Genomic DNA, 22,715 nt, shown 5'->3' on the forward strand with positions numbered 1-22,715 from the left:
GGCATAGGGATTATATATGAATCCCAAGGGTCTGCTGGGTCTGGCAGCTCGCCCTCTTCGTATTCCTCCTCCGAGGTTGTATCTTGATGCGGGTCCTGTGGAGGATCAGGCAGTTGAGGCATTGGGGCTGGATCCTCAGGCACAGGCAATGGGTCCGGCTGCGGCGCAGTCTGTGGAACCTGTGGAACGTTTGGCAGCGATGGAAAACGCTGCTTATAATCTGCAAGCATGGCTTGTAGGTCTTGTATTAAAGTAGGAGGCAGATGTGACATCTCGTTCCTACGAGGTTGTGTGTAGCAGGGTCTATGATGCGGAACGACTATGTCTTCCTGATAGTAATGCCCTTGATAATTGTCTTCTTCCTCATCATCATCGTCCTCCTGACATTTGATGTGCAGTTCCGAAGGGTGGCGAGCAATCCCAAAGGGCCCTTCATCCTCGTCGTCCACATAATTATCATCGTCACACTGCACATAAGTTTCCAGGAGATGCGAGGGAGTAAGCGGTGATATGTTCTGCCTTTGAAAAGACTTTAGTTGAAAAGTCCTGGTGGAAACTGGAGTAGAGGCCATCGTCGACAAGGTCGTCGTCGACGGGGCTGTGGTAGACGGGATCGTCGACGGGATCGTAGACAGTGACATCTTCGTCGACGGAGCCGTCGTCGACGGGCTCAACGTCGACGGAGCTGTCATCGACGGGCTCGACGTCGATGGGATCTTCGCCGACGGGCTCGACGTCGACGGGGTCTAAGACGATGGAATCTTCGTCGACGGGCTCGACGTCGACGAGCTCTTCGTCGACGGGATCTTCGTCGACGATGGAATCTTCGTCGACGAGCTCGACGTCAACAGGCTTTTCAATGGCGGAATCGTCGACGGCGGTACTGCTGACTTCGTCGACGAGGACTTCGTCGACGACACCTCGACGGCGGGCTTCTTTGTGAGGATAGTAATCCTCGTAGACATAATAGGAGAGGTAAGTGCCGTCGTCGTGAAGGTTTGCGTCAATGAAGAAGCAGACGAGGTGACAGAAACTGAAGATTGAGAGTAAGCCAAAGATTTTGAAAGGCTTTTACTCACAGTTTGTGCGCTAGTCTTGACTGTAGAATCCTGAGGAGAGTGCGCATCAGAAGTAGAATGATGCGATTTCTGACGCTTCTTCCCTTCACTGGAAGAGCTGTCCTGCGATCTAGCTCTCTTGCTAGAAGTAGAGGCTCTGTCATCCTCCTCAGCCGAAGAGGATTTAAGCCACAAAAGCACTCTCGCCTCCCTATCCCTAAGAGTTTTTGTAGGGAAGGTGCGGCAAATCTTGCAATCTTTTGCCTCATGTTTAGGGTAGAGGCAGTAGATGCAGTCCACATGTTGATCATAAACATGGACTCTCTTCTTGGTGCAGGTCCTGCAGGACTTAAACAAGGCCTTCTTGTCTGACATGCTGAAGCAAGTTGAAAGAAAACTGAGAGGCACTAAGGGAGACTCCCTTCCAGACGACGTGTGGTGAAAATCTGAGGAGAACTGGCTCTGCTGAGAGGGTTCTAGAAGGGTGCTGGTGTCTGATTGGTTGTTACCAAATTCTTGGTTCTTTTTGCATAATGAGGTAGATAGGCTGCTAAGATATAGGCTTTTGGCCTTTTCTTTGGGCCTACTACTACTACTAGCATTTTGGCACTACTTTTTTTTATGTACCGGGGACTCCAGCCTCGGCGACGGGGAATGATTCAGGCATGTGAATCTATGAAAGATACCCCAATACTGGATAACATAATGCAGCCCTAGACTGTGTTAAGTCATTCTCTATACAATGAGAGAAAGAGAGGTCTGGTATGCCTGTGGACTCTCCCCTCGCCTTGAATGGCTGATATTTTCAGACAGTATTTGTTTTTTAGGTCATAACATCGCGGGCTTTTGACAGGCAACATTTTAACATTACATGCACAAAAGGAGTTCATATCTGATATTTATCTCATTACATGGACATAACTGCTCTGTTCTATTGTAAATAAAGTGTCTCTCAAAGTATTACACGAGTCATCGAAATGTCTCACAAAAGCACAATCAATAAATTGAAATGTCTCACATACGCAAACCCAACAATAGGCATCTATTTGTTTCACCCCACAAACTATGACATGGTTCAGCTGCATCTGCACTGGCTGGAGCTCAACATCTCTGAAGAGCCTTTGTAATGGATGAGAATAACGCGCGCATTCTCGTCAGGATTGAAGAATGGTTTTGGGTCAGCCTTAGGACACCTAAGGCGGACCTAAAAGCACCTACGTTTTCTGTAAGGAAAAGCCTCTTGTGCACCATACCAGAAGCTCACAGTACGCTTAGCGCAGAAAGAGCATGATTACGACATGACGGCAGGCATAGGCAACATCAACGTGTCGCGGCGAGTCAGGTTCCGATGACGCACCACAGCCTACTTATGGAGTTACTAGAATCCTTTAAATGGCGCTTCCTTGTGATCTCCAATATTGTCGGGATGCAGGGATGCAAACGGGTAACCACCCTTGGCTAAGTAACTGTGATAATCCATTTTCTTACATCGAGGACATTATCCTTTTCAGAGACTATGTTTTGCACCTTGACTGAAACTAATTAGGAATCATACAATGTATTATTATAGAGGTAGCCCCTCCTCCCTAGTCATGAGGAGAATTTTGTAAAAACCTGGGTACGAGAGATGGTGTTACCATCATTTTGAGAAATAAGCATGAAGGTGTGGGTGTCACCTTATTGAGTGGAACACTTGTGTGTAGTATACAGCATGTCACATTGTTGAAAAATAGCAGCTAGCAACAAACACATTTTATTTTCATGAGACATGATTAATATGCATGTACATTAGTAGCACAGGGACCAAAGTCCTGCTGAAAGTCTGAAACCCCCACCCCCCCCCCCCCCACCCCTTCCCCCCAAGGGCTTTAAATAACTGAATGAAACATGTTGGCTTAAAGATATGAAAACCACTGTAGTTTTCTCACATCACATAGCTCCTTAGGTTTTTAATCTTACAGGGACCAAGAGAATACATTTCCACTGGAAGGCACCGTAGGTATTTTTTGTCATTTTTCGGTCCCCAATAAAAATATATCGTCTTTAAGAGCTCGTAAAAAACAGTTTGATGAGCCGGGATAGGTGACAGTGGAACCAGGGTTATGCCTATTCAGGGGGCTAGCCTGCTGATGAAGCATACCACAATACTGGGTGAGGGCTATTCTCCAAAAACCTTTTGGAATGAACGTTTAAGTCGAGCCTGGGCAGCGCATGCGAGGAATGCTGTATTCAGGTAGGGACTTGAAGCCACGCCCACTCTCCACCCATATTTTTCATTGGCTTGTGTCATTGTCTGCTGTAATCTGTGGCTGTTCATTTGTCAATAGGCTTAGTAGTTCCTCCTTCGTACCGCCTTGTCTCATTTTGTAACCTTCCATAGCAACATCCCCTGTTACATGTGTTGTTATTCAGTAGGCTTTAATTACATCCTCCGAGCACTATTTTCTCAAATAGCTTTGTCCTGCCTGCTTTTGCAGGCAGGACACAATCTCTCCTAACACTTAATTTATAGTACGGGCGCTGGCATTTGCAATGCAATAGGTCTTGCATTTGCGAGAGTTTAAGCTATTGGCATTGTAAATGACTGCCTTTTATTTATCTGTTTTAAAAACAACACATAAATAAAAGGCATTGTCATTTACAATGCCAATAGCTCAAACTCTTGTTAATGCGAGACCTATTGCATTGCAAAGTCTTGTTTTTCATAGCGCAATTATTGGAAATATCTGATATCCCGTCATTTTCCTTAATGATAATAATATTGAAAAATAACACCTTGTTTTTGCAGTTTGAAAAAGATCGTACATCAAACACTGGGTGCTCCTAAAAATATTTACTTTTATTAAGAATCCCATGTTAACTCTATGGGTACTTCTCCCCTCTACATACCATCCGGTGAGAACTGATCCCTCTCGAAGACTGTGATACAAAGCACGTCCTGCTCCAGGTCCTTAATGAAGAACTGGCAGTTTGAGTTCCACTTGGGGTTCAGCGTGTCCTGGATGGTCTTGGTGATGTGGCACTGGGAGCCCATGGTGATCTCACAGTATGGATTGCTCTTTCCTGAAATTCACAGCAGATAGTTAGCGAAGTACAGTTCACGCTGGGCACAAAATGTAAAAAGGCCTTGTTTTTAACAAGAAAGATTAAGTAACCACTGTCTGTTTTCTAATACTTTCTCCTATCTGCTGTATGTTGCAGTCCTATTATTATCGATATTGAGAAAGCAGTGCTGCAAATTCAAATATTTTTTCATTGCCCATGGTGATAGAACATTTCTCCATCATAAAGTCAAATAGAAAGGAGAAGGCAACATCCTGAAAACTGGTGGGTGTAGGGGAGCAGAGTATGGGGTCCCTCCATGAGGACTGTCAGACTGGATTGGGACATTTTTCATAACAATACTCCGAGCGCCGCTAGGTGGTGCCATGCAGCTCCAGGTTGACTCCATTGCCCAGTGGAAGTGATGGAGAGCAGCCGCATAAGCTCCACCCCTGCACGTTGAAGTCAGTTTTTTGTCGCTTGACTTTCCACACCCGCAGATATGGAGCCATGAAGTATTATTGGTAACAGTGTGCTGATCAGTAACTTGTCACCTATTAAGATGTTAAAAAGAAGCTGTTCCACAGACTGGGGAGCCAAAAGGGCAGTGAGGAATCTGCAATAAGATAATATCTATAAGTATGAGCCTTTGCTGAAGGTAAGTAACATGTTTTTCTGTTGGATACTACTAACCACAGATTCCTCACCTAAGAATAGACACCAAAGCAGTAACGCAAGGATTGGACTCAGACCAAAAAGCAAGGGCTTTTTGTATAGATACTATCCATGACAAGCATGGTAGATGGCTTTTAAATAAACTAACTATAAAAGGAATTGACTTTTATATTCCTAACATATATGCTCCGCAGGGGACGACCCGAACTTCTGTTCAGAACTAAAAACAACTCTCACTGACCTCCAGACGATCTAGGCTTTCTCTTACGGTCCAAGCAAATTACGCAGTCTGATGACACACTTAATTAAAATGCATGAGCTGAGCGATCCCTGGAGACTAAACAACCCCGCAGGCAGCAAATTCACTTTCTACTTTCACACTCATAATTCTATGTCTAGGATAGATTATCTCTTAACTAATAAACACATAACACTCATTGCTTATAATCCCACCATAGAACCTATTATCTGAAAGAGACAATTAGTTATCGATTCCTCACCTTAGAATTACCCCCAGGCATCAAACTGGATCCGGAGAAATTTTTCATCAGCGGTACCCCTGCGGGTCGATAGGTTGTGTCGGCCAACTCCACGTTCATTGTTGGCGTCATGGTCACCAGGATACCGTCGTGGTATCTACTTAGATGCCGCCCTCGTGCGCTGACGTCAGTTCTTTCTTTTTCTGCGCCAGCCAGCGCAGATCCGGAGAGAGCGGTACCGGAAGTCACTTTTTGACTCTCTTTTTGCAACTTTTTTCAACATCTTTTTGTGTCCTTCGACTCCTGGTGCACGCAGGAATGTTCCGTCCTTGAACCAGCTTCAAGGCTTGTGACTCTTGTCACAAACTAATGTCGGTTATGGACCCGCACCTTGTGTGCCTTTGGTGCTTGGAGCGCGACCACGAGTCGTCACCACCATTCTTCATCCAAGTCTTTGTCTTCGGGTAAGTCAAAGCACAAAAAGAAGGTGAAGAAGCACCGTCGCTCTTCGGGTTCTCCCTGTCCGTCGGTCAACGCGATGCGGGAAGCGGAAGGTAGTCATCTGGCTCTGCCCATGGAGCCTGTTGGGTCAACTCCGGCCCTACCTTCCTTTCCGGGAGCCGGAGCGACCCCTGCCCAGCTACGCAACGTTTATAAAGCTTTGCATTCCATCTTCAGGCAGCCTGACTCTACCGGTGTGCCCTCGGGCCCCGCGGACCCGGTTGGAGGTTCTAGGCCTTCAATGCCAGTGGCTTTGGCACCGCAGGGCCCCCAAGGATCCAGGCCTGGTTCCGGATCAGCACTGGTCGACCTCGTGACACCTCCTCCGGCACCGAATCCAGTGACAACACCTCCACCGCCTTCGATGCCGGTTGTGTCCCCAGCCAACGTCGACCCCGGCCTCCCCCTTGATGGAGACGCGGAACCGGACCAACGTCTGGACCGGGCCGACCGGTACTTTTCTGCCATTGTTCTCCCCTGGTGTTCCCTATCGCCCTGAGTGGCTACGAGAGGAGGGTGAGGAGGACTGGGAGGGGTCTGTGGACCCTCTAGCAGACCAGTTAGAAGAACCGGACTGGAGAGAAGAATTGGGTAAGGCCAGTGGTGTGGATATGTACCCAGAACTTGGCATGTTTTCGCCCGCTACCGTGGCTACAGAGGAGGGTGCATCTTACGCAGCGGTATTGCGTTGGGCGGTCGAGGCCCGAAACCTAAAGCTACCTACGGTGGCAGTCTGGACTAACCTCCTGACTGAGGTGCTTCAGCCGGCAGCGGCCTCTTCGGAGCCCCTGCTGCTGTTTAATGAGGCCCTCATGGGCACCTGGTCCAAGCACAACATAGGGGCTCCTGTGGATAGGATGATTGCCCGATGCCACTGCCCGGCCCCGGGCGACCCCCTTTTCCTCTCCCAAAACCCCACACCTGAGAGCTTGGTGGTTTAACCCTTGACTTCCAAGGGTGCATTCCCTAATGCACCACCTAATAGGGAATCCAAGAAGCTGGAACACCTTGGGAAGAAGATGTTTTCTTCCTCCAGCTTAGGATTGCGGTCAGTGAACACTGCATGTCTCTTGGGCTGTTACTCCCACTCGGTGTGGGACACGGTTGCCCAGGTGCTGCCACAGTGCCCAGAGGAGGCCTGGGCCATTCTCTCCCTTGCTGTTGCCGAAGGGAGTGACGCAGTGAAGTTCGCCATCAGGTGTGGGCTGGACACCAGCAACTCACTAGGCAGGATGATTTACACGTCGGTAACACTGAGACACTACACCTGGTTGAGGTCAACTGGTTTTTCGGTTGATGTCCAAGCAACACTTTTGGACATGCCTTTTGATGGCCATCGCCTTTTTGGCGATAAGGCAGACAACGCGCTCGAGCGCTTTAAGGATTCTAGGGCTACGGCCAGATCCTTAGGCCTCGCTTCCACCTCCCGCCCAGCGCAGTCTGCTTTTCGCCCCTTTCGTGGCTACAGAAGGGGTGCCCCACCACGTTCCGCCCAGAGCCACAGGCCTGCGCAAGCTGTCCAGCCTCTGCGTGGCCGGGGACGTGGATTCCACCACCATGGGTCGGGGAGCCAGCGGGCGGGCCAGTCCACCAGCGTCCCCTCTGCAGCAGCCTCCAAGCCCTCCTAGTCCGACCTTTCAGGCCCATCCATCGCCAGTGGGCGGCAGGATTTGCCATCACCTCCTCCACTTACTCAACATCATGTTGGAAAGGTGGGTTTTGCAAATAGTCCGAAGCGGCTACTCCCTCCCCTTCGAGACTACCCCTCCATCCATGACACCTCAATTCCATCGCATGTCGGAGGATGACCTGACCCTTCTCCAACAGGAAGTTACGGCTCTCTTGGCCAAGGGAGCCATCAAGTGCATTCCTGCCCCAGAAATAAGTCATGGTTGTTCTTCCCACTACTTTCTGGTGCCCAAGAAGGACAAGTGCCAGCGTCCTATCTTGGATCTCAGGAACGTCAACGGCTTCCTCCGGAAGGCGAAGGTGAAGATGTTGACACTGGCTCAGGTCCTGTCTGCTCTCGACCCTGGAGACTGGATGGCAGCATTGGACTTGCAGGATGCTTATTTTTACATTCCCGCCCTGCTGGCCGCCCATCGGCGTTACCTGCGGTTCACAGTAGGCCACGAGCACTTTCAGTTTACTGTGCTTCCCTTTGGCTTTACCAGCGCACCTAGGGTATTCACGAAAAGTGATGGCGGTGGTCGCAGCTTATCTGCGAAGATCAGGGGTTCCAGTCTTCCCCTATCTCGACGACTAGCTGTTGAAGGCGGGCTCGCCTCAGGCTGTCGTCTCCCACTTCCAGACTATGGCCGACCTCCTGCATTCGCTGGGGTTCACCATCAATGTGCCGAAGTCACACCTGATTCCCTCTCAAAGGCTCCTCTTCATCAGAGCGGTTCTGGACACAGCGCAGTTTCGGGCTTATCCTCCCAAACAGCGAGTCTAGGATATTTGGGCTATGATTCCGATCTTTCAGTCTCTATCCCGGGTTTCAGTCAGAATGACCCTGAGGCTACTGGGCCTCATGGCCTCCCGCATCCTACTGGTGGACTATGCCAGGTGGCATATGCGGGCTGTGCAGTGGGACCTGAAGTTCCAGTGGGCACAGCATCAGGGCAATCTTTCCGATTGCGTTCAGATCTCGGAGGGCACTGCACGCCAATTGCAGCGGTGGCTAACGAACCAGGATTGAGTCAACGGCAGATCCGTCTCCCTTCCCCAACCAAAGTTCACAGTGGTGACAGATGCATCACTGTTGGGGTGGGGCGGCCACATGGGAGAGACGGAGATCAGAGGCCTCTGGTCTCCGGCGGAGTACGGACTCCAAATCAACCTTCTGGAGCTTTGGGCGATTAGTCTTGCTCTAAAGGCATTCCTTCCCTCTGCCCGGGGAAGAGTAGTGCAGGTTTTCACGGGCAATACCACTGCCATGTGGTACTGCAACAAACATGGCGGGTGGGGTTGCCGGCCCTATGCCAAGACGCTCTTCGCCTTTGGACATGCCTAGAACATCAGGGCATATCCCTGGTGATTTAACACCTGGCAGGTTCATCGAACGTCAGGGCGGACGAACTCATCCGCAGGTGCATGATAGATCACGAATGGCGTATTCAGTCAGAGGTGCCGCAAGTTCTCTTTCAGCAGTGGGGAGAGCCTTGGTTAGAACTATTTGCCACCGATGAGAACGCGCAATGTCAGTAGTTCTGCGCGTTGGAATTTCCAAGGCAGCACTTGCTAGGCGACGCTTTTCGTCGCAAGTGGAGTTGCGGCCTTCTATATGCCTTTCCGCCTATACCACTTCTGCTCAGAGTGCTGAAGAAGATCAAGCGCGACAGGGCCCAAGTCATTCTTGTGGCTCCGGATTGGGCCCAAAGAGTCTGGTATCCTGAGCTATTTCCAATGGCCATCTATTCTCCGATCAGACTGCCTCTTCGGGAGGATCTTCTGTCGCAGCAGCAGGGGACGGTCCTCCACCTGAACCTGTACAGCCCCCACCTCTTTGCGTGAAGATTGAGCGGCGACAGTTGACAGCTTTCGAACTTCCTCTCAAAGTCGGTAATGTTATCTTGGCAGCCAGGTGTCCATCCACCAAAACGGTATTCGCCTGTAGATGGAACAAATTTGTGGCATGGTGCGCAGCAAAGTCTGTGGGTCCCCTTTCTGCACCCCTTTCAGAGGTTCTCCTCTTCATTCTTTCTTTGGGCTCTGCTCTGATCCCTCTAAAAGACTATCTCTCAGCCATTTCGGCCTTCCTTCAGCAGCCTGACCAGCCTTCTCTTTTCAAGTCCCCTATTGTAAATCTCTTCTTTAAGAGCATCACTCACTTGTTTCCTCCAAAACCTTTCGTGATGCCTCTGTGGGACTTGAACCTGGTTCTCACCTATCTTATGTACGCTCCCTTTGAGCCGTTACATAACTGTCCTCCCAGGCTTCTGACTCTTAAGACTGCCTTTCTGGTTGCCATCACCTCTGCTCGCAGGGTGAGTGAGCTTCAAGTCCTTTCTTCTAAGCCTCCTTTCCTGGCTGTTTATCCGGACAAAGTTGTCCGTCGCACTAGGCGTTCTTTCCTTCCCAAAGTGGTTACCTCTTTCTACATCGGACAGTCCATCACTTTGCCCACCTTTTTCCCGCCCCTGCATCCTTCTAAAGAGGAGGAGAGGCTCCACCGTCTGGATCCAAAACGTGCACTTTCATTCTATGTGGATCGCACGAAACAATTCCGGGTGGATGATCAGTTCTTTGTTGGCTATGTGGGTGCCAAGAAAGGTCAGGCAGTGCAAAAACGGCCCATCTCCCAATGGGTCATTCTTTGCATCAAAATCTCCTACTCCTTAGCGAAAAGGGAACCTCCTTTTGGACTGCGCGCCTATTCCTCCAGGGCGACGGTAGCCACTACTGCTTTGGGACGTGGAGTCCCCCTTCATGACATCTGCCAGGCAATCACGTGGGCTTCACTGCACACGTTTACCAAACACTACTGCCTGGACACCTAAGTCCGGAGAGACGGCTTCTTTAGCCGGTCAGTTCTCCAGGACTTTCTGGTGTGAACTTAGTTCGAGACCCACCTCCGGGGTTGATATTGCTGGGGTATCTATTCTAAGGTGAGGAATCCATAACTAATTGTCTCTTTCAGATGAACAAGTTACTTACCTTCGTTAATGATATATCTGTAAGAGACAAAGATTAGTTATGGATTCCTCACCGCCCCTCCCATCCTCCCCGTTCTGCGAACTGACTTCTAGGGTTAAGGATTCCCTTTCAGGGCCCTAGTCTTGTGCACCAGTGGTCAGTGTCTTTCATGGCTCAGCGCTTCTAGCGTGGAATGTTGTGTAAAGAACTGAAGTCAGCGTGTGAGGGCGGCGTCTAAGTAGATACCGCGACGTCATCCCGGCCACCACCACGCCAATGACGAACGCGGAGTCGATCGACACCACCTATCGATGCACAGGGGTACGACTGCCGATAAATTCTCCGGATCCAGTCTGATGCCTGGGGGTAATTTTAAGGTGAGGAATCCATAAATAATCTATGTCTCTTACAGATATATCGTTACCGATGGTAAGTAACTTGTTCGTTATTTCTGATCCCACATGTATAACCATGGATCTGGATTTTAGTGGCTCTAAACCAGGGGTGAGCGGCAAACTCCATTGGCAGAGTTCTCAGAGTTTTTGGTACTCTGTGTTCCGCTTCGAGTGCGTAGTTCGGCAAAAACTCTGCCTACCCATTGGCAGAGCGAAGTTTACAGGTGTGCTCGCGTTCGCAGCCCATTCCACACTCCTCCGCTAGTCTGCTTCCACTCTGAGCCCCTGCTCAGTGTCAACAAGTCAGCCTCACTGTCTACCAACAGATGAGATATGCGACAGTAGATTGCATGCATGCCTGCTATCCTGCTCAACCCTTCCCCTGGCTGCCCTGCTGCCAATGGTGACCCAGTAGCATAGCCATGCTTGATGCAGAAGCAGAAAGTCTGGGAGAGGAACTGAGGTATAAAACCATGCAGCTTCTGCCACTGGGCCCCCAGTGATGGACCCGCTGTGCCACCCCGTCAGCATCTCACCCCAGCAGGACCTCTACTTTTCGCCTGCGCCCTGGCCTCCCGCATCCCACTGTGGCCTCCTAGAGCAGGGGTGACCTGCCCTCTCCATGACCTAAAGCAGGGGTAGTCCGAGGCCCTACCTTAAGTAAAGAAGATGGCCCAGCCAGCACCCACAGTGCCCAGGAGGGGAAGTGCCGCAGCAGCTGGCTCGGCAGGCAGCTCAGCTGCCCTAGACTATCTGAGCTGCCCTGGACTAGCTGCTGCTGGGCCTGCAGCCTCCACTCCAGCCCAAAGGGCCCAAGGAGAGTGGTTTCACCAGTATGACATCGGTGAAGGTCTAAGCCAGCCTGAGCTCCAACAACAGCATCATCGATGGCAAGGACGACAGGTAAGGTCTGCATTGCTAGGATCTGAAAGGACAAGAGCATGCAGTATGGGGAGACTGGTTACCGATGCCAATATCATTTTAAATGTGTTTGGTTTGGAGCAGGCTCCACGATGGAGGTTTTAGAGACTTGACACCGTCTTCAGGCTGATGTGTGGCTGCATAGATCTGCTCTGATATATACGTCTGTGTCATTATGATTTTAGAAACTATCCGAAAGACTGATTCTGTGACCATTTTTCTAATTTTTTATTTTTTAAGCCCAGGCAGCATTCAGTCGCATGCAGAACTCTGAGGAATTTCACAGAGTTTTAAATGAACTCTGCGGAATTCCGCATAGTGGAACTCCGCAAACTCCACCCACCCCTACTCTAAACCCGAGGCAAAAATATGGAGAATGAATGAAGATTTACTTAATGACTCCCTAGCAAAAGAATCAATTCTAAATGAGATCTATCATTTCTTTGAGGAGAATGACTCGGATTGAACTTTAGTCACCACAATGTCGGATGTGGTGAAAGCCACTATACGGGGTATTTTGAATGGTATAATGTCAAACAAAGTTGAACACTAATCTTAACTCTTTAGAAGTAGAGATCAAAAAAATGGAATATGAATTGATATGTACTAAAGATAAAGATCTGGTTTTACTTTGAAGGCTCTTAAATATGAATATAATAAGATCCTTAGTGAAAGGGCACATAAATGGGTACATATGTTGAAAGCCAAATCTATCATACAACGTAAGAAAGCTGGTCGAGTACTAGCCAGCTACCATAAATATAAGAAGAATAAATCAACTACTGCAGTCATTAGAGACGCACAGCGTAAAGTACATCTTGACTGAGAAAACATCTTAAAAACTTTCCAATACATCTATGCTACTCTTTATAACCCAGAGAAAATGGTGGAACCAGGGTTACGCCATTACTACCTTGCTGATATGAATCTACCCACATTGAGATAGACATTACTGACTTGAACAAACACATTCTCAACACAGAAATTACCAAAGCCATTTAGTCTCTGGAAAAAGGGAAAGCTCATGGTCCTGATGGCTTCCCTGCTTCCTTTTTATAAAAGCTACCAAGACTCACTTCTCCCACACCTCGGAGTGCTATTTGCCCATCTTGCAATGTCTGGAGAAGTGAAAGGTACAGCCTCAGAAGCATATGGTAATGGCCTTAAACTATCACCTGTCTGCGCACATTGGAGTTAATGGGGATATTTCAAATTTGCAGAAGGCAAAATTGTCCCATCTCCACTACTCTTTCTACTTGCTTTGAACCTTGCATTATCCACTACTCAAATCAAAAGCATACTGTGCAAGGCTGGCTCTCCATATACTATACCAAAAAGAAGTATTGTGAGTCCAGTGGATCTCCATAGATTGTACAGAGGCTAAATGGATAACGTCAATGCTCTATTTTGTGGTAACGGGGGCGAGCAGTTAGGCTTATCAAGGGGTTGTGTTAATGAATTTGTTCTACACACAGTGGCAATAAATGAGACACATACTCAATGAATAGATCCAAGATCAATTTATAAAAATAGTACTTTAGTAGATTTATTTACTAAGACCTCAAACTTTCATGGAAGCAAGTAAGGTTCTTTGAAATAAAAATCCTTCACAGGTTCAAAAATGGACACTGTGCAATTTTTAGTCTTTGCAATGTTACCCAATGGGAGGAAAACAATAATGCGGATTTGCAGGTAAGTACACAACTTACAGTTCCCGTCTTCAGGGTTGGAAGTCAGCAGAAGGCAAGGTTCAGATAAGCACAAACACTGCACCACTAGCGGCAGCACAGGCGCAGCTGGGTGCCGAGGTCAAATCTGGAGTTAGGGCCCAATGTTAACCAATAGAGACTGGGGATGCTTGAAAACATGCTGCTAGCAGGTAAGTAAAACAGCTGCTGGGTTCAAGCTTTGGAAGTTTTAGGCAAGCGCAGGGGGCCACAAAGCAGCACCAGCGATACACCACCAGTGGCACAGGGGTGGCAGGGTGCAAACACGGTGTTGGCAATTCATTGCAAGTCAGGAGGCCTGAGTTTCACTTGAGATGAAAAGCATCTCCAAACAAGCGTCAACTTGAAAACTCTAGTGAGCAAAAGTGCTGACATTGTGTGTTCTCTGTGGTGGCAAATCAATCTAACTGAAGTTCTCCCTAATCTCCGAAGAGACCTTGTACCAGCTGCAGGTTCTATAAGCGCTTCACGATTGCTGTTAGAAGCTCTTTTCCAAGAGTGGCGTACCAGTCTTTTAGGATATTTCCTGGCACTTAAATTTCTAGACAACACCGTAGCATGTTTCCTAAAATCCTCAGGGGTGGAACAGTTCCTTCAGAGGCGAAGGAACTGACCGAAAGGTAACCCTTCCCGTAGGGATTTAGGGTGGAAGCTATCAAATGTCAGAAGTGAGTTTCTTGCCATTGGTTTGGTGAATAATTCACTCTCTAACCCTCTGGCTGATGGAAAAATCCGTAGATCAAGGAAGGGCAGACTCGTCTTACTCGCCTCCATTGTAAATTTCAGATAGCTGTTCTTAGAATTGAGGAGTGACTGTAGATGCATCTAGAAAGGGCCACAATGGCCTGTTTGTAATCCTGGAAGAGGGAACCCTTATGAACATGCAGTGATCAAGACATGGTGGGAGGGAACGTGCCAGGCAGTGATAGCTTATCTGATAAATTGTATATAGAATATTGGGGCCTTCTAGCGCATCGCATGTTAAAAATGTGAGAGGAAGTTAAGGTCAGAAGTATACTGCCCCCTACTCTTTGTGCAGCTCTGATAATAACATTGCTCAAGCTCAAGTGGCTGAATATCTCAGTGTTCCTACCATAGATTACTGTTTCTAATTAATGTTGATTTGAAAATATTGGCGACAATTATAGCCAGGCGTGCTCACTGCTGATCACTCAGGCCTTGGGCTTTGTGCCCGGAAGATCTACGAGCTTAAAATGGCGACTGTTATTTAACTTAATGCACCAGACAAACCCTGCTTTGCTTGTGGCTGCCACCTTTTTTGATAATGAAAAGGCGTTTGATTCACTGTCTTGGGATTTAATGCTGAAAGTGATTGAAAGGCGGGGATGGGGTGAGGTTTATCAAATGGATTAGGCTATTTTATAAAAATCCAACAGCTAAGGTCAAGATCAATGATTTGTTATCTGAGGGGTTACATCACTAGGGGCACCAGACAGGCATGCCCTCTTTTACCCCTTCTGCTTAAAATAGCCATGGAGCCCCTGACATGCATTATTCACGAATATCATGAAGAAAAATGAATCTGCAAGGGCAGGTGCAATACATTAATTTCTCTCTATTGAGAAAACATACTATTGTATATTGAATACCCTGATGTTAACCTATCCCTAGTCCTCAGAGACAAATAGCGACCTATGGCAGAATGTCAGTTACATATCAACTGGAATAAACCGGAAATCCTCTCACTAACAGCAGGCCCAACCATCCCTTGACTATCCACTGGTTTCGATGGAAAAGCGCATCAGGTACCTGGTATCATGCTATATAGAGGCTCCAAAGGCAGTACTATAAGAAAAACATTCTGTGAAATACAAAATCAGGTAGATTAATGGATATGGCTTCCCCCATCTATAGCAGATCGGATTGCACTTATTAAAACATAGTACTACCAAGATTAAATCACTATTGTCAAGACACATTTAGGTGGGAAAACAACCCAGGGTTAGCTGGAAAACAATCACCTTTCCTTATGAGAAGAGGGGGGGGGGGGCAGGGGAGCAGGGTGGTCCCAGATATTGAACTGTATAATTATGTTGCTTAGGTTCAATCCACAAAATATCGGTATAGAAGTGTACAGCAAACTCACTGTGTGGTGACTGAAAAAGACAGCAGACCTATGTCATCAAAATACTAAGATTTTGGGAGATAGAGCTAGACCTACAAGAGAGATGAACCCAGTGACCTGTATATTTTTAGCGTGGCATAAATGAGCGCACTATTTTACTACTCTTGTAGCATACTCGCCTGCAAATTCCATTGCCTAATAATCGCCTTGCCCGTTGAGCCCAATGCTATATTATAGCTTAATAAACTAAGGTTTTGTAAAATGGGCTAATTATATAATGAGGGTCAACTCATATTTCTTTCAGCATTCAAGGAGTTGAAGAGAGAGACCACCATTCTGCATATAATTGTGTATTTCAGAATGAAGCATATGTTCGAGGTATATTCAGATAGTTTCCTGGGTGAGCCAGGGTCGCTGCATGCGCTGTCAAAAAATACTATAACAATGACCTGGGGAGAATTGTAATTGGATTGTACAAGGACATAGACCTAAAGGAGAAAATCATATCCAATGCATCTCGAAGCCAGTGGGAAAATGATATCGGCCATGAAATATTAGATGAACAATAGCAGTTCTGTTGCTTTAAAACCAGATATATCTCATTAAACATTAAGCAAAGCTTACTATATTTGAAATTTCTACATCAAATGTATTGCACACCTGCGTCATTGTGCAAACTTTGCTTTAAAGCAGAGCAGAAATGTGGTAGATGCAATACTGATGTGGCAGACTTTATGCATATTGCATGGAAGTGTCCAGGCCTCGTTAAGTATTGGAGAGAAATCTTTATAGAACTGAGCAAATTGACGAAGTTCCCCTGACTCCTGTTTCATTAACGGCCCTTCTGGCATGGGCACATGAGGTCCTCGCTAAGAACAGGAGCTTTGTAACATTGTTGCTGCTCCTGGCCATACAAAGTATATCAATGGAGTGGGATGGGTCACATGGTCGCTGGCAGACTTTGGGTCTGATTTAGGAGTTTGCGGACGGGTTACTCCATCACAAACCAGTAGCGGCAGGCATGGCTCGCGGGTGGAGGGGCGGACGCGAGGTTGTGCGGGGAGGGGGGGTCTCAATAATTTAAAAAAAATAAAAACCTACCTTTCTGCCGCCCCGGGTCACGCGTCTTCACTGCTCCTGGTCTCCTGCCTCCGGCAGGAACAGGAAGCAGGCAGCCTCCCTCCCCTAAGCCAATCACAACGCTCCAATGGACCGTTGTGATTGGTCAGGACGCCGCCCAAACAGGGGCTGTAGGGGCTGGCATGTTCTCCATGTAGGCTGCAATGTAGCCTGCATGTAGAAGTGCAAAGTGCGCATGACTGGTTTGGGCGGCCCGACCTAACCAATCATGCACACTCAGGAGTGGGCAAACCACTCCTGCCCTGCCCAGGCAGCTCCGCCCACACGCCCGCCATGCAGAAAGAAACTTAATTGTTAATAACAAAAAGTTATTACCATTTTATGTTTTGGCTTTGTGGGGCGGCGCTCCTCCGCCCTAGTGGAGGAGCCTACCCTGTCACAAACATGACGGATATCCCGTCTGCTGTATTACAAATACCATTGCATATAACAGACTCGTAATATGGCGGCCGAGATATCTGTCACATTTGTGACGGAGTAACCCGGCCAACCAAATTCTAAATCAGGCCCTTAGTGTTTGTGATGCATTAGACACATATGCTTCACTGGTGGTGCCTTCCTCCCAGCCTAATGACATGTGAGATCCTCTGCGGCAATACCTGTGATGGGCAGACTAACACGGCTGGGGCGACAATGCTAGGGCTTGTTATTTGACTTAATGAAGTGGGTGGCCAGGGGTTTTGTCAACTTACAAAATGTCTGATATGGTGTTAGCACTGTGGTAACTATCCTGAATATGCATGTGCAATGCATAATGGCTGCATTGTATACTGATAACCTGTGCTGAAGTTGTTTGCATATCGATTGTGTTGGAAATTACCAGCAAAATGAAATAAAACTTTTAAAAATGAAGAGCGAAAACATGACAGAGCCTAGCACCTGCCATAATGTTCAAACCACAACGATGTAAAACAAAACCAGTGCTTACCATGTGACCGGCACGGTTTCAGCTCTATTCCTTCGACAATATTCACCATCAATCTGCCAATACCTGTTGCCCGCTGAGAGCGAACTGTGAAAGATGAAAGTCAGAGACATCTTCAGAATGGTTTTGATTTCTACATACTTAAATTACATACTTCTTGATCACTTTATCATTACCCAAATATGCCTTTTCCCTCTTCCTTTTCTCTGTTTCTATGTAAAGTTCTGAGGCCGCTTTAATTTTCTGAACCCAAGCAGTCCTGAAATAAAGGTTTAAAGATATTTTTCAAACAATAATAATTAATGAAGATCTCCGTTTAAAAGTCATCATGCATCAATTACTAACGAGCAATCTTATTAATTTCATTCATTCATCCATCTTCACCGCCCACCTCCATTATTTGATGTGCTCGGACAAGCAGTCCGTTGCCTGCTCCAATTGAAAATAAACTACATCACAGACCCGCTCCTTCCCTTCTTGTCCTCCCTCCTGAAGGACTGTTCATGCCACCTTGGAAAGTTCAATCCAGGCTGGGTATATTACCACATCATTACCCTTCCATGGCACGCTCCTACTTTCTGAGCATGTGCCCAACGCACGAGTCATACAGTATACAGAAATAAACCAAAAACAATGACTTCCTGAAATGCATGTTATTCTGAACAAAAAAATACCTCAAAAATATATCATACATATAAAACATCAGACAGAATTTTGGAACCAGCTTGCTTAGATCCAGGGCAAATGATGTAAGAGAACATTGATGAAGTTGGAAAGAGCAGAACAAATGGCTGCCCTTCTGAAAGAGAAGTCCTCTGAGCTTCTACCCAGAAAGCCGTAAAGCCCGTAGTTGACCTATTGCGCGGCGCTGAGGGCAGTGTCTGTGGAAATACAAATATGTGCTGAACAAGTCAAATTCACAGTTAGTCCAAAATCCACAAAAAGGCTAATTGCATTATGACTGGGGTACAATAAGACATATCAAGAGTGTGCAGAGCGAACAGGCTTGTCCCGGAGTTTATGGACGAGGCGGGCGGAACAATCACAGACCCCCTAAAAATTGTTAGTGAGTTCGCTGCATACTGCAGCGCGATATATCAATCACGATTGCCATTCTTCGAGGAGGACTCCATGGATCTCCTCTGAGATATCCGCATCCCTGCCCTCTCTGAAGAGGATAAAGGTTTATTAGAAAGCGACATCACCAATGATGAAATAGCCCAGGCAATCAGGAACCTCCACTCTGGAAAGGAGCTAGGCCCCAATGGGCTGCCGATCGAACTTTATAAACTACATCCTGATAAAATAGCCCCGCACCTCCGAGCCATGATTGAAGAGAGTAGGAGGGTGGGGTCACTCCCGCTGGACCAGCGTATTGCGTCACTGGTCATGATTCATAAAGAGGGCAAACCTAGAAATAAATGCGCCTCCTACAGACCCATCTCCTTGCTTAACACAGAACCTAAAATCCTTGCCAAACTTTTGGCCACTCGGTTGACTCGGGTGATAAATACTCTGGTACACCCTGATCAGTCGGGGTTTATGCCCCACCGAAACACGGCCCTAAATCTGCGGAGGGTGCTTGGGGAGGGTTGACACCATTAAAAAGGCGGCCGTGATTGTGTCCTTAGATGCCTCCATGGCGTTTGATATCATCGAATGGAGATACCTTCTCGCTGTTCTTGCCAAAATGGGGTTTGGGCCCATCTTCATAGCATGGATTAGACTCCTCTACTCTGAGCCATTTGCCCATGGCGGTGGTCAATAACAAACGATCGGACACATTCCGTCTGAGCCGTGGTACCCGACAGGGATGTCCGCTGTCCCCCCTGCTATTTGTCTTCTCGCTGGAGCCACTGGCGGCCTGGATCCGTTGGGACCCGGTGATTCAGGGACTGCGGTGGTTGGTGGACTGGGAGGACCGCATCTCTCTCTATGCAGATGATATACGCCTCTACCTAGCCTCCCCCAAAATGTCTCTAAGATGTCTCTCATATATTTCCTCGAAGGCGCTCCTCTGGCCCTGCCCAGGGACTGTCAGATGAAAACGGTGAGGGATGGCATTCGCTATCTTGGGATCTTTATCACCGCGGACTCTAAGCTCTGGTATGAGAGAAACCTGCTCCCGCTCTTGCAGAGGCTGAGGCTCTCCATCGACAAGAGGATCACCTTCAAGCTCCTCACCCACGCACACAAAGCACTCCACAACGCCGGACCAGCCTACCTGAACAGCAGACTCAGCTTCTACACCCCCACCCGCCAGCTCCGCTCCGCCAACCTCGCCCTCGCAGATGTCCCCCGCATCCAACGTACGACTGGCGGCGGCAGATCCTTCTCTTACCTCGCCGCCAAAACCTGGAACACCCTCCCAACCCACCTACGACAGACCCAAGACCTACTCGTCTTTAGAAGACTCCTCAAGACCTGGCTATTCGAGCAGTAGCGGCAACCCCCCCCCCATCCCTCAGCGCCTTGGGACCCTCACGGGTAAGTAGCACGTTTACAAGTACCCTGATTGATTGATTGATCGCCAGTTGGAAGATACTCCCACTCTCATTGCTGGGCAGAGCGGCTTTATTCAAAATGATGTCCCTGCCCCGTTTTCTATATGCCCTGCAAAATTACCCCGATCTGGTCCCTGCAAGATACTTTAGGGAAATTGAAGGTTTGCAGAGGGAATTGCTGTGGGATGGGAGGCCCCAGATTGCACTCAATAAATTGGTCTTAAACTGGTATGATGGTGGCATAAGTCTTCCCAACATTAGGAAATATTATTGGGCTTCCCACCTTGCCGCTATCAATCAGGGCACCTACCGAAGACCGGATGATCCAGGTTTTACCATGGATAGATGGCTGCTGCCTGGCGGGGACTATAATAGTGCCCTGTATTCGAACCCTAGGAACTTCACCTTACCTGGTACAATCAAACACTCTGTCCAGATTTGGCATGCGGCTAACAAAAGTTTAGGTTGGGACCGGAAGCTCACATTGGCAACTCCCCTGTGGTACTCGGAACAGCTGGGCTACCTGCGTACCTCAAAGGGATTTGATAAATGGGATCTCATAAGTATCTCCCGGATAGGCGACCTCTGGGTGAAGGGTAATAAGATTGCGTTTGACACTCTCCAACAATTCGAGCTCTCCGGGTCGGAGTTTTTCCGTTACCTGCAGATCCGTCATGCTCTTGTTACTGCCCTACAGAAGGCCACTGCCCCTTCTGAGTCTTTACCGCTTGAAGACAGATTGCTCAATGGATACCTCCCACATAAAGCAATTTCTTTAACGTATAAAAAATTGATTAACAATACCCCGGACCCCCTTGAACGTCTATGTGAGTGTCGGAAAGAGATGGCATTGAGATTGACGATGAGGAATGGCGAGAGGCGGTGGCCTCGCCAAGAGAGGTGGCGATTTCAGCTCGGCTACGACTGTTCCAACTTAAAATATTGCATAGAACGTACGTCACTGGGCCCAGGCTGGTTCATACGGGGAGAGGGAAGGGGGGGAATTGTAGGAGACGCTGTGGTCAGGTGGGCACCTTCCTGCACATAATTTGGGAGTGTGAACAAATCCAGGAGTACTGGCGGGGGCTACACGAGGTCATGAGGGAAGTACTACACAAAGACATTCGCCCGGAGGTTAAAAGATGTCTCCTTAATGTCTGGGAACCCACTGAATTGACTGGTATGGAGAGGCTATGGGCTACTCTGGGGGCGATGGTAGTCAAACGTGATATAGCACAAATGTGGGGGGCGGGAATCTCACCAACTCTAGACACCTGGAAAAAGATTGGTATATGTTCAGGAAGAAAACTGTCTACGTGGCACAGGGATGTCCTAAGAAGTGGTCCGCTGTATGGTGTAAGTGGAATGCCTACCGGGGAGATATTTGTGCGGCTCCAGTGGTCCCCTCAGAGGGGAACCTTTGTCTCCTTGAAGCCCTCTCGGGCGCTCGTTTTGTGTCCCAGCAACCTATGATGTCTAAAAGTACTTGCCATTTGTATCCTTACCATGTAATTGTGCTCTGCTCTGCCGAATGTCAACATTTGTGTTAAAGTAAAAAGATATCTTTAAAAAAAAAAGTGTGTGCAGTGCGGACTCTTCTGGGGAACTTGGTTCTATAATAACCAGGACAAATAGTCTTCGACTATCTATCAAATGAGAAAGGCACCTTTGGATGTGGGAGAGATAACGTCAAGAGAAACCTTGAGATAGAATGAACTAAGAGCAGAAGGTGCAAATTCTCCCAATCATCATTATAAGCACCCGAGGGAAAGCCTTCAATGTGTATACTGAGCAATAAATAATAATAAAACAGATTTGAACCCACAAAAGGAAGCCTTACTAAGTGCTTGAGAAACTTTCCCTCAGACAACTTCAGAAAAGTTAAACTCCATCTCCTGAGTGTTCCCAATGAAAATGAACGGAGGCAGCTCAAGAACTAACCCTACTAGCATTACACTGGCTCAGCTCTAGAGCACCAGAAGTAGCTAGGTGGTTAGGAGAGGTGGAGAATGGATTGTAGCTGAAGAGGTCTGGATGAGATTAGTGAGGAAAGATGACAAACTGCCAGATTTGGACATGTGGCAAGAGTGAACTAGAAATCTGAGAATTACCCCCAGATGAGCACCCACCTTGGAAGTCTGTTTGATAAAATGGGTAGATTACTACTAAGCATCACATTTTAGAGAAATAGCAACAAAAGACTGGCCTTCTCCTACAGGAAGGAGACCAAGACAGGACTTGAAACCACAAATTGGCTGAGATAAAGAAGAGACAATAGTAGACCCACTGAGAGACCCAATGGAATGCTCTGGCATAAAGTTAATGTCACTGATATACATAAGTTTAAACAAAAAACAAAATGTGATTTTTGAACAAATATATCATCTGGTAATATTTTAAAGTACGCACTTAATGTATTTGTGAAATTTCAGTCTGCATTACTTTGCAAAATACTCCTACAAATCAAAACTGGCCAGATTTGCAAATGTGGGGCACTTTTTTTTTTAACTACCTGGTTCATTAAAGTGGACCACTTTTATTTTGGTGCCCGGGCCTATTTTTTGACCCAGTTCGTCCCTGGTGAGGCATCATTTCAATTAAGTAAAAACTGCATAGAAGTCGAT

The 22,715-nt window shown here is 47.6% G+C and overlaps 1 protein-coding gene across 6 annotated transcripts in view; it reads right to left on the reverse strand.

Annotated features, from left to right (window-relative positions):
- Positions 1–22,715, reverse strand: part of ITSN1 (intersectin 1) — a 1,732,490-nt gene that overhangs the window by 16,363 nt on the left and 1,693,412 nt on the right. For all 6 annotated transcript variants that reach the window (XM_085621357.1, XM_085621360.1, XM_085621358.1 and 3 more), the window contains 3 exons: positions 17,764–17,846; positions 17,591–17,674; positions 3,948–4,121 (listed from right to left, as the gene is read on the reverse strand). In XM_085621357.1, the coding sequence (XP_085477483.1) occupies positions 3,948–4,121; positions 17,591–17,674; positions 17,764–17,846 (341 nt within the window). The remainder of the gene's footprint in view (positions 1–3,947; positions 4,122–17,590; positions 17,675–17,763; positions 17,847–22,715) is intronic.

This window comes from Triturus cristatus, chromosome 8 (genome assembly GCF_964204655.1).
Source record: "Triturus cristatus chromosome 8, aTriCri1.1, whole genome shotgun sequence".
Classification (NCBI taxonomy): Eukaryota; Metazoa; Chordata; class Amphibia; order Caudata; family Salamandridae; genus Triturus; species Triturus cristatus.